Consider the following 18,137-nt stretch of genomic DNA (forward strand, 5'->3'; position numbering starts at 1 on the left):
AGCCGTCCCCTTGAGCTGACCCAGGATGCTGACCAAATCACTTTTAACATCTTCCCACATTCTACATTCTGCTGCGCCTGGCCATCTAACCCCAGGCAAATGACCATTAATCTTCTCCCTCCTTGGCTGACTGGCCTCTCTTTCTGCCTCGGTGCTAGAACTTTCCTCAACAACAGGGGCGCTGATGTCCTGCGAAGTGTTGGTTTCTTCCTGTCGCTGAACTTCAACCGACTGACTTGATGCACTTCTTAAGAAATAACTATCAATGCGGGGACCCTGTGTTCCCTCTACCAAGCACTCTTTTTCAGGCCCTTTACGGCTCCCACACACAGCTGCGTGCATCGTGTTGCTGGAGACGCGTCCCATTCACTTTAAATGGGCTCACGTGATCCGTTGCCGAACTGAATTGTGGGTCCGTCGCGTTGCGTTTCTTCCGCTGCTCGCGTTGAGGAGTTCAGCTGTTGCTGCACCGACAGACGGCACCGCAAGCCAATCTACGGACGGCACCAACCAATCACATTACGGTTTTACTTCAAGTCATTTGCATAGCTACCGTCGGGAACACCCACTGGAATGCGTTGACGGAACGCAGCTGTGTGTGGGAGCCGTTAGACTTGTAACCTTCTGCCAACCACACACACACATCTGCAGCTTTTTCTCAGTTTTCTCTGAACTAGTGGCTTCCACAAACATGTTTTCCTTACTCGTAATCAAATTCGTTCCAGGGTCAGTAACCATGTCTATCACAAGTGAGTCATCTTCCGCCCCTGCTCTCGCTGACTCTAGGGGTATTTTTTCATTACTGTACATTACTGTCGTACTGTAGCTTAGTAAGGTCCAGCCCATAGTTTAGTGAAGGCTGGGCTACTGCCACAATGAGCTGCTAACCCATTGTAGCCCCGGCGGGGTCTATTTCCTCCTGTCAGCCGTCTTTCCGTGCTGTCACAAGGTCTTTCCCTAGTTGCCAGCTGCCCTATTCATAGCAGTCACTAGCCTACGCTAGCTTCAGCATTACATTAATACACAGGATTAGATGTTAAAATCCCTTGTGCCAAAATCCAAGGTAAAAACACATTCAGAAGCCCCTGCTCAAGTTTAACTTTAAAAAAGCACACTACCCACAAATCCGCCAACAAATGGTCACAAACACAATACAAATGGCCCATCCAAAAGCAGTATATAGTATGCGGCATGTCTTTGGGGTTATCAAGTGGGCACCCTCATTCACTGATGTTTCGTTAAGTTAGGCCCACGACACCTCATGAAGGCTTAACAGTGAAACCAGCGTCCTGGAGACACTCCCCTCCATGCTGCCACCATATTACCACATTGAAATATCCAATACCCAAAATATTCTTAACCAGCCCAGGCATGGTCAAGGTTGGCTAGGTTGGTCCGTCCCGTTGATGTGGACTGAACCATAGCCATAAAAACCTTGGCCAACCAACCATCAACCTAGGCACAGCCCATCACAAACAAAAGAAGTTACACAAAACAAATTAGCCAGTTAGCTTAGCCAGTTAGCTTAGGCCCCATCGCAAACACAAAACAAATTAGCCAGTTAGCTTACGCCCCATGCTGCCACCATATTACCACAACAAACATCCAAATACCCTTAACCAACCTAGGCATCTAAGTTGGCTAGGTGGGTCCGTCCCGTTGATGCGGACTGAACCATAAACCATAAAAAACCTTAGCCAAGTACCATCAACCTAGGCACAGTCCATCACAAACACAAAACAAATGAGCCAGTTATCTTACCTTAGCTTGCTTCCAGGAAGGGTAACTTCTCCTTACCCACAACCATTAAACTTGCCCGCTCTGCTGCTAAAGACATGTTACTAACCACCTGCCTTAGACTTCGCCCACAAATGCCCAATTCAGACAGCAAGCCAATAGCAGATCTGGCCACAAACCCATGTGCACCGATTTCAATAGGCCTTAATCGTGCACTCCAACCTCGCTTGGCTGCCTCCTCTGCTATTTCAGTGTATTTAGCTCTCTTCAGCTCATTGGCCACTTCCACTCTGTCTTCCCAAGGAACAGTGAGTTCAATGAAGTAAACTATCTTCTCTGAATCCAACCATAGAATTACGTCGGGTCGTAGTTTAGTACTCACTATATGTGGAGGTACCGCCATCTGCTGGCCAAGATCAACCTTCATTTCCCAGCCCGCCCCATTTTTCAACTGGCCGGTTTTACACCTGGCCTTCACGGAACAAGGTTTATCCCCTGACGCATAAAAGTTAATTTGCCTTTACCCCTTTACTAGCTGCTAATGAATTGACTTCTCTCCTTCTATCCTCTATTGCCGCTGCCACACATTTCAATACCTGGTTATGACGCCACGTATACCGCCCCTGGGTGAGACTTACCTTGCACCCTGATAGGATATGAGGGCGCAGCAAATTAACTTCAGAAACAATTAAGCTCATCACATTCAGACTGGCACAAAAAGTTAACGGCCCACCGGGAATCCTCCCGAAGCTCCCGATAGCCACTCTGGGGCTGCATTCAAAGCATTAAATAACTATATTTAACAGATATTGCAAATGCACGGTTAACTACACCATGAGGTTATTAAAGCTGGTTCCAAATTAGTCATTGAATTAATAGCTTTATTTTAGAAGTATCTAAATAACCTGTTCCTGTACCAGAATTCAGGAAATTGCATTTAGTCCAAAGAAAAACACCCAGACCCCCCCGCAGAAAAGTCCCACCCACTTTCAGAATGCCTCCAACGCCCATGCCACACTGTATGCACTTCCACATTCAGTTCTTAAAATTCAGTTCCAGACTGTGAAATTCAATTTCAGTCTACTGAGACGTAACATCTGTTGGCTGATAAAGAGCAATCAAGTGCAGATCATCATGCAGATCTTCCGCCTCCACATGAAAACAGAATTAAAAACAGTTTAACATGCATGTCGACTCATTGTTGGAGGGGCTTCTTTTAACTCTCACCCTACCACCACCACTCGCCACAATTTTTCAAATGTGTGTCTTAGAAAGGGCCTGATGCTGCATATGCATGGCTGGCCGCATTCATGTGTGCATGTGCATACATTTATGTTGCACTGTTCTAGTATCAGATCGATATACATACACAGTAAAATGATCTGGTAATACACAATGAATGATGCAGTTGCAATAAACGAAGCAGTTTTATTTTCTTCTTAATGATGATAAGCAAAGATTACAATATATGCACGGATCTTGTCTGAACCATAGCTGAAGTTTTTATAATGTTGCAGCTTTACAGTAGGCTACAATAGCATAAGTTAGTCTTTAATAGCATTTTTAATATTTTAGAAGTAGATATAAATACATAATAGAAAAAGAATATAACAATCATAATTCAACAAGTAGCATTTTGCCTGCCTGTCATACACTGCTTATACACAGATGTCATCATAGCATAGCTAACTGTACAGCTCTCTAGTACAGGTTTTTGATTTATCTTACCACATGCCCGAACTTCATATAGGTCACATGCACATGTTAATCTGCATTACCTCATACAGTATAGGTCACATGCACATGTTAATCTACATTACTTATCTATTATCTTCTTATCTATCAAGCTTTTATAAGAAGGTCAGATTTTGCAGAGAAAGGAGCAACATGGTGAGAGCCAGAGTGAGAGCCGACACCAATTTGGCTGGTGGAGCAGAACTAGCTGTTGTGTTCGTGGCTGTGGTCGCCGCTGTTGTAGTTGTGTTAGGAGCCGAAGTAGTTGTTGTAGAACCTATGTTGGGTGAAAAGGGGTATTGTAAATGTCAATGTAAACCACACAACACAGACACAAAAAATGAATGGTTAGATGAGGTTAATTTGGTTTAGTTAATTTACTTAATCTTGTCACAAAACTTACTTGCACTGATGGTGCCTTGTATTATGTTCAGGGTAGTTGAGCTGCTCAAAGCTGATTCCACATTGATAGCATCTGGAACTGAAGCTTTATTTTGAAACACAAGCTCTGAGGAAACAACGATTGACCCTGACCTGAAAAACACAAGCAATACAGTAAATGACAATATAAACAACATCTGACTTCTATCATGAATTCAGAACCCGAAGTATTTTCTTTTAATTATACTTACGCAAAGCTTAGGACCCTGGAGCGCCGGAATGTGCTCGGAAATTGTGCTCGAAAAATTGCATTCAGCTGTTTTCGCAAAAAAAGGATGTCATTTTGAGATATTAATGAAAGCATCAAAGTGGAGATATTACATATTTGAAAATTCAAATGATAATCTTTATCAGTTTAATAGATGGATTGCATACTTTTGTCACTACTTCTATTAAAAGTGCTTTAAATACAGCTGTGGTTGGATCAGAAAGGTCGGAAGTGAACGTCCGATTAAGACTAAAACCCAGATTGAGGCTGCCTTCATCTCCACTCGCTGAATCAGTATTTAGTTCTGTTGTAGGGGCAGCAGTTGTAGGGGCAGCTGTTGTAGGAGCAGCAGTTGAAGGGGCAGCAGTTGTAGGGGCAGCTGTTATAGGGGCAGCAGTTGAAGGGGCAGCAGTTGTAGGGGCAGCTGTTGTAGGAGCAGCAGTTGTAGGGGCAGCTGTTGTAGAGGCAGCTGTTGGAGCAGCAGTTGTAGGGGCACCAGTTGTAGAGGCAGCAGTAGCTTTGGGGGAATCTGTGGGAGCAGCAGTTGTAGGGGAATCTGTGGGAGCAGCAGTTGTAGGGGCAGTAGCCATCGTCGAAACATCTAGAGTGAAAGAAATGACGAGTCAAAGGGTTGAGTCATATTACATTTGATACATTAAATAATAAAAACACATTTTTATTTTTTTCAAAGAGGTCATAATCCTCAATGGCATTGATGAAGCTAAGATCTACAGAGATTTACTACCACAATTGAAAAGGGTTAGTCGAGAATCGTATTCAATTCAGACGTAATTCATAGCTCATGTCTGTTTAAAATTGGTCCAATCTGAGTCAGATTTCCTGTTTTGAATAGCGAGTGTTATACAACAGTTAGGTCCGGTCAAACTATATACTAATTTTCTAGGGCTGTCAAAATTAACACGTTAATCGCCACAATTCATTTTGAAATACATAGCGTTACAAAATATTAACACAGTTTACCTATTTCCTTTGTTAGAGCCAAATTATTTAAAGTAATTTTGAGGAATATTTTGAATGAATAATGAATATTTAGATATGCCAGAATAATATTTAGTATTGTTTTAGATTAGTTATAATTTGCATATGCTTATTTAGAACTGTGTGATTAATGCTGCATTTTGATTGGTTAACCGAATTCTAAGGAATATGTGTGATTTAGTAGGAGAGAGGTGTTGGTGAGTTGACGTGCGTGCAGCAATGAAGGCACATAGTTTTTTGACCGCGCTTCTGTGTCCTTGTGTCCCGTGCCTTAAAAGAAGATGAATATAGTCTAACCAAGTGATATTTCTGTTTTATTTTACCCCTTTTTGTTTGTACCAAGATACTTTTGTGTTACCAAGACTTCAAGAATTAAAGAAAACAAAAAGAAACTCAACTGGTCCGTGAGTACACTGAAAGTAAAATGAACTAGATGTACCGCAGAGCGGTACAAAATATGACCGCCGCCCAGTCCAGCACATTTTTTCCACAAAAAGAAATCACGCTGAAAGGCCTATATGATTCTAACTGTCTCACTAAATTGCATTATCCACACTCAATTCTCACTGGTATCTGCTAGAAAACAAGTACCAAAACATGATTAGTTCATAGATTTCACATGTAAAATTCATTTTATACAACCCCACCTCCATCTTGCCTGTTCATAATTCTGAGAAATTCTTGATTGTTTGTGTTATGTTTATGTTATGTGTGTGTGTGTGTGTGTGTGTGTGTGTGTGTGTGTGTGTGTGTGTTTGTGTGTGTGCCTGCGTGTATGTGCCTGTGCATGCAAGCGCATATATGTCTACTGTGTGAGTATGTGTCATAATGTGATGATTACTGTGAATGTATGTGTGTGTGTGTGTGTGTATCTGTTTGTGCACATGTGTGCACATGAAATGGGTTAACATGACCCCTGGAGGCAAACATACGGAAAAAAATGGTCATTCTAGGCCTTACAGTTCTCAAGATATTCACAGAGAACTGTGTCTGCCCTACCCTCCTTTCGGACGGTCCAGTCCAGGGGGGGGGGCTACAGATCAAAAACAAAAAATGACGGTTCCATGCTATCCATGTGGGGGTACATGCCCACCAAGTTTTGTGTACCCCGGTCTTTCAGTGTCCCAGGAATCCTTGTTGGTGTACGTCACTAAATGTACACATAAATTATTTTATTGTAAGGCCCCCCATGAACGGAATTCCACAAAACTTGGCGTGCATACAGAGGGTGTCATAATGATCCTACACTTCCAATTTCGTGCAGTTTTGACTATGTTAGGTCACAGATACCTTCAATTACAACACCTCATTTTTACTTTTTTGTGTTTAACTAGGTGGCGCTATACATGAAATGAGTGGTTATGGAATGGGTTGACATGGCCCCTTGAGATCAACATACAAAAAAAAAAATGGTCCTCCTAAACCCTACGGTTTTCGAGATATTCACAGAAAACTGTGTCTGCCCCACCCTCCTTTTCGGGGGTCCAGTCCAGCGGGGGCTACAGATCAAAAGCAAAAAACGATGGTTCCATGCTATCCATGTGGGGTTACATGCCCACCAAGTTTAAGTGGTACCCCCAGGTCTTTCAGTGTCCCGGAAATCATTGGCGGAAATTTGGGCATCATCGAAAAAAAAAGCGCTTAGGTCATCATAATAACGGTGAAGCATTGGATATAGAGACGAGTCAGAAATCCTTAGGCTGCCCACACGAAGTGGTTTAATTTAATGAACCCCAAGAACGAAATTCTGACACTACATTAAGTCAAAAAAGCTGTCTAAGCTTGATGTGGGAGACAAATAAGAAGATATCTAGCAACAGAAACGTTTGCAAACCGAAGTTTAATGGAGCTAACTTGGATGACTAAACAGAATTGGAGCTAACAAGGAAGCTACGTGAATTGAAGTGTATTGAGCTAAGCTAACTGAGGCTACGTTTGCTAGCTGTGAAATGCTAAATGAAGGTTCTTGTGCAGTTACTTTCTACTCGTTTTGAAGGTGGAGAAGTTCGTTTTGAACAAACTTGCAGTCACTTTGTGCTAAGCCAAAAATCGAAGACAGTTGGGCTCAACTGAAACAAGGCTGTTTAGTGGATTAGCTGAGTGAAAACCTCGTGGATAATGACGGACGAAAGCCAAGACGTTCAGAGTGACGTGCGTCATGATGGCCGACAGAGGACGTTGACAGCTAAAGGAATGGAAGAAAAATGACACCGTTTGACAGCAGCCAGAAGAGGTAAATTAGCACAAATGACAGCAAAATCAAACGAAATGGAGAAGCTCTTGCAAGATGAAAATGCACCAGCTCTTGAAGAAGTTAAAAGAAATGAAAGTTTACAACAAGTTGTATGAAGAGTTTACTGAATGCAATTAGGCTGTATCTTATTAATGAAGAGGAAAAGGAGACTGACCAACAGATGTGGTTTCAGCCAAAGTCAGAACAGTGCTTACAGTTTATGAGTAAAACAAAGAATTGTATTGAAGCACAAGTTGCTAGGGTTGGTAATGAATAATCGATGATCGATTATTTGTTTGTAAGAATTTATTCAACTGAAATTCTAAGCCTAATAAATAATTGTTCTAGTCGCGCGCATTATGAGAACAGCTATAACTTCCAGTATCTTGTGCGACAACAGACGACGAGACGAGCAGAGATGAAGCGGGCTAGGAGAAGTGCAGTGTGGGACCATTTCTCTAGAAAAGACGATAAAGTCCAATGTAATTATTGTGACGCCCTGTTTACAGGGACGGATCATGGCTTGTGCCAAGTGTGCACGTGCACAGGGGCCCTCAGCCAATGGGGGCCCTCGGATTTAAAAAAAAATTGCCATGAATTTAGGCTAGATTATGCCCGGTGCTTCTGTCTGTTAATTTGCGGCACAACTGAATGGTGTTATGGAACCGCGGACTGAAAGAAAAATAAACTAAATGTTTTCCTGATCAATAAATACTTTTTAATTCATAAAATATAGAGGCATAACATTAGGTGGAAGTGGTAGGCTATGAGTGCTCATTCAATGTGTATGCGTGTTTGCGAAAGTGAAACTGACCCACTCGTGGGTAGGTGAATGAAGTGGATTCCTGCAATGTTCATGAAAACATCATAGCGATTGGATAGCCTAACAAATTGTGACTTGTTGTAGGCCTAACAGCAGCTTATATCGTAGCAAATAGCCTATGGCGATGCCGATGACAGATAGGCCTACACTTATTTCACTCGTCCCGCTGGAGTGAGCGCATAATGTGGGCTGTTGCGCAAAGAAATTAATTAGGGAGATGATCTGCATCTCCATTTACCAAACGCTATCGTTTTGCTAACATCTCCACTGTTAACGTGAAATATGTCTCCATGCAAGGTAGTGTCAAGCAGCAGTGAAGTGAAAACCTTATCATGCAGGTAGCCAATGTTCACGTCACCTGAGTCAGACAGAAAACGGGCCCTGCTTGCTCTGTTAAAGTTTGTATGCCCCTTCCAAACTGCGTTAAAAGGGTATATTTAACAGCCAGAATTTCGAAAATTTCCAGGGGGAGACACCCCCGAACCCCCCATAATATGATCAGCACCACCTCTCACAAAATACTATCAACGTCCCTGCTACCGGTCCGTCAGATATGACAACTGTGTCCGGTCCGTTTAGTGAAAATTGTTGATGTAGACTGTTTGGACAGCAAAGGGAGATTACAGCCTAATAATAAAAACAGCTCCTGGAATTCATTTCTGTGTGGGCCTGAGTTATAATAAATGAAATAATGTACTACATTTTCATTGTGTGCAATTGTGCACCAGCCTGCACAGCGACAGCAAAGAGAGAAGCGCTGGCTGCATCGCCAAGATGCCAGCGCAGCCAAAGGTCAGAGGGAGGGGGGGCCTTTTTTGATATTGTGCACAGGGGCCCATATTTGTTTAATCCGTCCCTGCCTGTTTACCTACCATAGTGCAACGTCTCCACTAATATATCATCTGAAAAATGTAGGCTACATCCGAACGTTAATTCTGGCAGTAAATCGATTGCACACGCCTCACCCCAGAACACGTGAATATGTTGATTTTTATTAACAAAAATACATAGGTGAGTCTGTGATGGGTAATGTATGCCCAGGAAGTCCATGCAGGCCAGTTTCTCACCTTACTGTAGCCTGTAAGGTAGCCTGCATCTCGCCAATACGTTGCCACGACAGTCAGTTTATAACAGTTCAATGATCTAATATGGCAATAAGCCAGGTTTTGATATCGTTATTGTGAATTTGTGTCCAGTTTGATGGCCGTCAATTTCGCTCATAGTAACGTAATCTAAGTTAAAACTCAATTGTCAAATAGGCTAATTGCCGTCAGCGTTGAGCTGAAGTTTAACAGAATACAGTCATTAGACCGTGTTATTTCTTAATGTCATTATTTTTCAAAGGTCTAGTCTAGGCTGTAGCCTACTTTTTTTAAAAAAGTGATCAGGCAGTGATGCGTTTGCATAGCCTACATGTTAAAAATCCGTCGGATTCCATAATGCACTGTAATAAACTAAAGTTGACCACTAAATGGCATATTTCGTTAATAAATCTATTTTTTGTAAAAAAAAAACTATAATTTGTGTGGGGGTGATGGTGAAGGCAAATTCAAACCTTTAGTGAATAATCGATTAATTGTTTGATAACGTTATCAATATATTTGAACATGAAAATTCCTGAAAAGTTCCAACCCTACAAGTTGCTGATCAAGAGATAACACCAATGGACAGTGTTTCTAGAATTTCAAGGAGATCAAGAGTGTCAATTACAGCAAGTCAGCAATTCTCTGTTTTCCTGGTGAGCTGTCGTAATGCCATGGAAGATCTGGATTATATGGAAGAGATGGATAATCCCACTACCATGAGGGCCATCATTTCAAAGTTGCCGTTCAAAGTACGAGAAAGATGGAGAGTTCATGCATATGACATCCAGGAGAAGAATAACAAAAGAGCAAGATTCACAGAGCTGGTAAGCTTCGTGGAACGTCAAGCAGATTGTGTCTGACCCACTCTTTGGCAATATTGACGCCACAGCCACAGAAAAGGTCACAAAGAAACCCCAGCAGGGAAACAAACTAAAGAAAGAAGGAAAGCAAGGAAGTAGTTTTGCTACTAAAGTTGACCAAGTAAGTGGAAGTGAGTCAAGCGACACAAAGGCCAAGTCAGATGTGTCACTCAACAGTGCCTTTACAAAGCCCTGCCTGTTTTGTGAAAAGAATCACACATTGCAAGAGTATCGCAAGATTAAAGAAAAGGTTCATAGTGACAGAGTAGACTTCTTGAAGAAGAATGGACTTTGTTTCAGTTGCCTAGTGAAGGCTCATCTGAGCAAGGAATGTAAGAAGAAGATGACATGCGATGTTTGTGCTCTGAAGCATCCAAGCCTGCTGCATTTCTCTAAGGAGATCACAAAGGAGAAACCGGTTGGAACCTAGTCAGTGCTACCAGTGTACCACCAGAGACGTCAAAAGAGAAGGAGACTAGTGCCTGTACTGGGGCTGAAGACAGGTGTGTGCTTGCCATTATTACTGTGCGAGTGAAAGCCAGCAAGAGTGACAAGACTGTCAAGGTCTATGCATTCATGGACCCCGGCAGCTCTGCGTCATTTTGTACGGAAGCTTTGACAAGGCAGCTGAATGTGCAAGGCAGACACACTGATCTCATGTTGAGTACCATCAACTCCAAGGGCAAGGTGGAAAGCTACGTTCTCACAGACTTGGAGATCAGCAGCCTTGAAGACAACAACTTTATCGCATTGTCAAAGGTGTACACACAGAAGAGCATTCCTGTGTCTCAAGAGAACATTCCACTTCAGAGAGAGATTGACAAGTGGCCGTACCTCAGTGAGGTCAGGCTGCCTCAGATTAATGCTGGAGTGGAGCTTCTCATCGGAACCAAAGAGTACACCATCTTGGAGCCATGGAAAGTGATCCCAAGTAAGGACAACGGACCATATGCTGTGAAAACTGCACTTGGATGGATCCTGAACGGGCCGCTTAGAGAAACAGACACCGCAGCTGACGATCATGCACAGTCACATGCCTCTGTGAGCAGAATAGCCATTGACAGTGTGGAGCATCTGCTTATACAACAGTATAACCATGATTTTCCTGAACGCCACCGTGATGAAAGATCTGAAATGTCTCAAGAGGACCACAAATTCATGGAGTCTGTGTCCAGTTCTGCCCGCCTTATGGATGGACATTACTACATCAGTCTGCCAACAAAGAGGTTGTGCGTCTAGATGCCGAACAACCGCAGTTCAGTGCTACAGCGTGCATTGAACCTCAGGAGCAAGTTGAAACGAAATCCCGAGTTCCATGAAGAATATACAGCCTTTATGAATGACATGCTGAGCAAGGGGTACGCTGTTGAGGTTCCTAAGGCACAACTGAACCGCCAGGATGGAAAGCTGTGGTATATTCCCCACCACGGGGTATATCACCCACAGAGGAAGAAGCTCCGCGTCATCTTCGACTGTGCGGCCAGCTACCAGGGAGTCTCACTGAACAGTGAGCTACTTCAGGGACCGGATTTAACGTTGATTGGAGTGCTTCTCCGCTTCAGGCAAGAACCAATTGCGATGATTGCAGACATCGAGGCCATGTACCATCAAGTCCGCATTCCCGAAGAAGATACCGACCTGCAGCGCTTCCTGTGGTTGCCAGCAGGAGACCTAAGTCAAGACATCGCTGAGTACAGGATGACAGTCCACATTTTTGGTGCGACTTCTTCTCCTAGTTGCGCGAACTACGCACTTCGAAGAACAGCTGAGGAGAACCGCAGCATGTACCAGAAGCTGTGAACTCAATACTGAAAAACTTCTATGTCAATGACTCATTGACATCTGTTGCCAATGAAGATCAAGCAGTCAAGCTGTACAAAGACCTCACAGCATTGTGCGCTAGCGGAGGATTTGGTTTAACGAAGTGGACAAGCAACAGCCGAGCTTTGCTCTCCTCTCTCCCTGACCATGAAAGAGCAAAAGACATCCGAGACCTGGACTTGACTCACGACGCGCTACCCATGGAAAGAGCTTTGGGTGTTCTATGGAGCACTGAGTCTGATGCCTTCAAGTTCAGGATCAACGTTAAAGAAAAGCCTGTCACAAGACGAGGAATTCTCTCGATCACAAGTTCCATCTATGACCCGCTCAGATTCCTCGCTCCGGCAATTCTTCCTGCAAAGTTGATACTGCAACAGCTGTGCAAGGAGGAACTTGGTTGGGACGAGAAGATTCCAGAACAGCTCAGTAGGAAATGGAACAATTGGCTATGCCAGAATAATATTTAGTATTGTTTTAGATTAGTTATAATTTGCATATGCTTATTTAGAACTGTGTGATTAATGCTGCATTTTGATTGGTTAACTCTAATTCTAAGGAATATGTGTGATTTAGTAGGAGAGATGTGCTGGTCAGTTGACGTGCGTGCAGCAATGAAGGCACATAGTTTTTTGACCGCGCTTCTGTGTCCTTGTGTCCCGTGCCTTAAATGAATATAGTCTAACCAAGTGATATTTCTGTTTTATTTTACCCCTTTTTGTTTGTACCAAGATACTTTTGTAGACTTCAAGAATTAAAGAAAACAAAAGGAAACTCAACTGGTCCGTGAGTACACTGAAAGTAAAATGAATAACGGTGAAGCATTGGATATTGAGACGAGTCAGAAATCCTTAGGCTGCCCACACGAAGTGGTTTAATTTAATGAACCCCAAGAACGAAATTTTGCCACTACACCTTTGTGGGGGGGTTGATGTCATGTAACGGAAGCCACAAAAAACATTAAGCCGCAAGCCTGAGAGTTTATTTTATTGTCTATGGAGTTAGCTGAAGATGGAGAGGAATGTGAGGAGCTTGTAGGCGAAAAGTTTCAGTTTATAAAGTTGCCTGATCAGTGCTGCCGCTACCACCATAAGCATCACGCACTGTGCGTAGGGCACCAAGAGATAGAGGACGGACCAACATTTAGCCAATAAATAGTAGCTTTACTGCAAACTGCTTTTCACTCTTGTTAGACAGTGTTTACGATGTCAAAATACACTGCATGTTACATGAAGATGATGCTTTCCGGGTCCTCTCCATTAAAGGGAAACTTGGCAGGATTTCCCCCTCTGCTGGAGAAATTGCACATTATGCTATTTCAAACTGTGTGAAAAGGTAATGATAAAGCACATGGATTTGTTTACAAGCTAGCGAACTGTTAGCATAAGTTTGGCAGAACTATGTGGATGTTACAAGGTAAGAAACACGATTTAAAACGAGTTTCTTGTTTCTCACTTCTCTTTCCGGGACGGTAGTCTCAATGTTGCAAGGTTGGTTTTCCGCCTGGGGACGCTAGGCGCAGCGGGGAAAGTCACCATTTTCACCGGAACAGGTCATTTAACCATCCAAATGATTTCTAAACGGGTTTATTAAGTTGAAATAGTTGCCAAGTTCCCCTTTAACTCATTGAATGCCGCGCTGTTTTCGGAAGCTTTGGCCCAGAGTGCCAGCAATCTTGATCATTGTTGATGATTTTTGTAGAGCCACAGCGTATTTTATGTTATAGCTATGGACACATACTATGGCTTGTTTGAAAGGTGAGACTTTAAGCTCTCAGTGGGTACAAACCGTTTATTTCTACATGCCTCTGGTCCTAAGAAATCCCAAGCTAAACAGTGGCTAGTTTTCATCAAAATCCCTGTTTTATTTCTAGAAATGGAGATGTAGCGTCTTTGATGAAATATGAAGTGTTGCCTGTAAAGTTTCCGGGTAGTGACCTAGCGAGACTGCCACCTAGTGATAAACCCACGAAAATGGCCTGGTTTTGACCTGACGTTCATGTGTCACTGATTCAACCCAAAGCGGCAACCATCAAAAGCAGAGTTTTAAGATTAAATGTCCAGATAAAATGTCCAGATTGTGCGTTTTCATGAGTTTTCGATCGTCATATATTCCATTTCCATTCATCACAGAGTTCACAAAATCACATATAAGGTGTGTTAGAGTGTCTAGTTTCGTAATTAAAAAAAAAAAAGCTAAAAATGTAATATTATGTTTTTGGCACTCAACGCATGGGAAGGAAAAACGTAATATTACGTTTTTGGCACTCAATGAGTTAAGATCCAACTTCAATGTATGCTACTCCATTTAATTGAGAACGGGTCTGAGTGCACACGAGAGGGAGAGAAAACGAGTGGCAGGTTCCAGCTGGCTTGTCATTGTTGATGATGATTGATATCTCACTTTTAGGGCTGTCAGTGTTAACACGTTAATCGCGATGCGATTAAGGACAAAGCATAACGCGTTCATTTTTTTTGATCACATTAATCGCGTGCCGCTTAATTATGCTAGCAAAGCGGTCATATAGGGATTGTCAAAGTTTTTTTTTTTTTTTTTTTTTTTTCATCTACTTCCTGAATTTTTGGTCAACGATACCCAGGACACCGAACCACCGGGGCACATGAAATTTGGTGGGTATGTAGCACCACTAGACTTTTACGGAAAAATTTCGTTTCATCCCCGGGGGCCACTCCCCCTGCGCTGGGCCCCCCGAACCGCAAAAAAGCAGTTTTTCCTAAATAACTACCTGAACCGTGGCACCGAGGATGAAGAATCTTTTATGGTATGTTGGTCTCAAGGGCCCACATCAACCTGGCCCATAATCACTCATTTGTGATTTGCACCCCCCCGGTAAAAAATTAAAATGCAATATTATTCTCTTTAATCGCCCCTATCTTCAGTTAAGATGTTCAGAACTGCACCAAATTTTATGTGTATGATTGACCTGGCATTCTCTGGGGGTATGCCAAGTTTCGTAGAATTTCATCCATGGGGGGGTCTAAAAAAAATTAGGTTATGTGTACATTTAGTGACTGTACACTCATTGGCCTGTAGATGTCGGTGCACACATATACACATGCACACACACACAGGCACCCACATACTATCGGTATTAGAACGGCCGATACATAATTACAAATTCAGTAGGATTAAAAGAAAGCCAAAATAAATATTCATCATCATCATCATGGCTGCATTTCCAGTATTGGCGATAAGTAGTCGTTTGTCCACTAGATGGCGCATCGTTGCAGTGAGACGTAATTTTGTTGGAAGTTAAAAGTGGGTTGGAAAAACAATGGACGCTTCCTACAAGGACTTAGTTTACCGCAGAGAACGTCTAATAAGGATAGGACGATGTTCACATGAAATGTAATTCCCATTTCTTATTGAAGCGGAAATAAATCTGAGGATGTTTATCGGACATGCTTGGTTTTTACTGCAGGTACGTTAATCTTATAATATCAATAAGGACCTAGGTAATGTTACCGTTAGCGTTGGTTGAGTGATGGAGGCCAATATGATTGATTGCATTTGTAGAAAACTATAAATGCGGTTATACCAAGCAAATTGATAGCAGCACTGTAATTGTATCTTTCGACTGTCATTTGTTGCACATGCTACAAAAATCATTCTGTGCAATGGAAGATTTACCAACGTTACACCCGTCTAATACAGTTTTGCCTATACATGCGTGAGATTGAGACGCCTGTTTATTTTGTTTTAAGTGCGTGCAGGGTGTGAGAGGGGAATCGATGTGCTTTGATTCCAGCTTGGTAGTTGTAGCAAAGTCCTTTTAGGCAAGTCCCTCCACTCGGCGGCCATATACCAACGTTTTATGGGCACTCATCGGGCACAGTCTTTGGGTCGAACTGCGCGTGCGCCAAGGCTTCACGACACCAATCTTGCTCCAGCGGCGAGATCACAACACATGATTGGCACGATGTCTTCACAACACACCATATGATTAGCTCAATGTATTCACATCACACCACATGATTGGCTCAATGTATTCACATGTCGACGTTTTGCCGAGGAAGGGGTGGGATATGTGTAGACAACGGCCATATTGGCGTGACAAACTAGCCCCATGCATTTCTATGGAGTATTTTTTGAGTGCTGTGTCTCCACATTAGAAAGTCTCTGGTTGTAGTCTGTGAAATTAAAAAGCACGTGTGTGTGAAGTATCCAAACAATGACACCTTCATTTCATTCAGTTATTTGCACCACTGGTTAGATGTAAAACAGCATTTCGTTTCAGACTACTGTTACTTAATTTGTGCATTAACAATAACGTTTCAGACTACTGTTCCTTAATTTGTGCATTGACAATAAAGTATTACATGAACTAAAGATGACTAAAATCTTATGTAGAAGAAGAAACATTCACAAAAAATCCATCCATCCAAAAATGACCTTTGTTTTTGATAGCTGTTGAAAACGGTATGGAACTGACAAAGATGTTTTTGTTTATAAATAAATAAATAAATAAATAAATAAATAAATAAATAAATAACATTATGCTGATACCGTTTTGCTTTTCCCAAATACAATGTAGCCTACAGGTGTAAGTGACCTTTCATCAATCCAGTTGCAATGGATGAACTGTGATGAACTGCCCTACTTGTGATTGTTTAGAGATTTTAAAGGTTTTCTAACAATGCTACATCTTCTTTGGCTATTCTACAATCTATTGACCTTTTCAGCACCAGTAGGCTACTTTCTGTGCAGCCGCACACACACACTCAGGCATGCCAAACAAGCATGCACAAAAGTTTCAAGAGTGGGGGATGGAGTAAAATATGGAGACAAATTGAAGTGTGATTTATTTTTGCGGAACGGATGTACAGGACTGAGCGGCGGTCATATTTTGTACCGCTATGCGGTACATCTAGTATTTTTTCATTTTACACCATCACTTGTTCTGTTATCAACAATCCTCTTTGGCTGCTACTATTTTGATCCTTTGATGCACCGTTTCTTGTCCTCAAACTGCCACAGACACTTCCTAGTAGGCTTTTGCCTAGCCCTCCTCCTGCTTTAGTCATGGAGATAATAAACACCAACGCAGTTCTGAACTCACGGTCGGCTGAATGGCTCTTTAAAGAGCTGTGGACACCAGTGCCGACATGAGTGCGGTGCATTCCACTTTCGACATTTAATTACATTAGATTCCATTGTTCTCAATACAACTTTGCACACCAGCATTGCATTTTGCTACTGCCACTGTGTAAATTACGATTCAGTTTTATTTTTATCGACGCAGCTCCATAAAATCCATTGTTCATCCAGTGTTTGCCAGTTAAAAACTTTGGCGCTAATGTGCGTGGCAAGTGACATTGCACTCATGTCAACTAAATATCACCGAAGCACTTAAAGTTTAAGCTATAATCTACGAGCTAAACATTGTTTACACTTCTACACTGTTACACATGAACTGAACATAATTAATGGACAGGGTTGGGTCAGATTACTTTGGAATGTAATCCATTACTGACTACAAATTACATGGCAATTTTTGTAATCAGTAACGTAATCAGTTGGATTACCAAAAATATGTAATGTAATCGGATTACTTTTACATTACTTCAATAAATATGTCCCTTAAGTAAAAGACACCACCACTGAATTGATGAAAGAATTCTCATTCTATTTTTCTCTTTATTATTTCATTACATCTAAGAAATCTCTTTGCTCTGAGTAAAACATTCCTGTGTGAATTAACTGATCTTTTCCTCCAAAAATCTTAATGTAGCCACCATCTTAAAATCTTAATGTATGACACCATGTCCATTTCAATTGTGGGTGTGAGAAAATTATTCCTTTGGGATGTTTTTCAACCAGGGGAACCTGGTGATTTTCTCAAAGTAAACAGTAACACTAAAACAAGAGGCTACATTAAGATTAGTCAGTGAGGGGTTAGGTGCCTTACTCAAAGGCACTTCAGCCGTGGATGTGGGCATTAGAGAGCCCAGATTTTTTCTACTAGTCGGGGATCGAACCGGCAAGCCCGAAGCTTGTCAAATTAAAAGATAGCTACAGTAGGCGGAAGTTGACAGAAGTTGCATTGTTTGCATGATAAAATGTAATCAGGTAATCCCCAACAATGTAACTGTAATCTGATTACACAATTTTTTTATTGTAATCTGGGCTGATTATAGTTACTTGATTTTTGTAATCTGATTACGTAATCCAGATTACA

The 18,137-nt window shown here is 42.0% G+C and overlaps 1 protein-coding gene across 1 annotated transcript in view; it reads right to left on the reverse strand.

The window, feature by feature from the left end:
- Window positions 1-3,140: 3,140 nt before the first annotated feature.
- LOC125296798 (uncharacterized threonine-rich GPI-anchored glycoprotein PJ4664.02-like) overlaps window positions 3,141-18,137 on the reverse strand; it is an 86,483-nt gene continuing 71,486 nt past the window's right edge. The window contains exons 21-24 of the mRNA XM_048246921.1: window positions 4,288-4,721; window positions 4,104-4,168; window positions 3,875-4,005; window positions 3,141-3,748 (exon numbers count right to left, since the gene is read on the reverse strand). Coding sequence (XP_048102878.1) covers window positions 3,588-3,748; window positions 3,875-4,005; window positions 4,104-4,168; window positions 4,288-4,721 — 791 coding nt within the window. The 3' untranslated portion in view covers window positions 3,141-3,587. The remainder of the gene's footprint in view (window positions 3,749-3,874; window positions 4,006-4,103; window positions 4,169-4,287; window positions 4,722-18,137) is intronic.

The sequence above is a fragment of the Alosa alosa genome, chromosome 1 (assembly GCF_017589495.1).
Source record: "Alosa alosa isolate M-15738 ecotype Scorff River chromosome 1, AALO_Geno_1.1, whole genome shotgun sequence".
NCBI lineage: Eukaryota > Metazoa > Chordata > Actinopteri > Clupeiformes > Clupeidae > Alosa > Alosa alosa.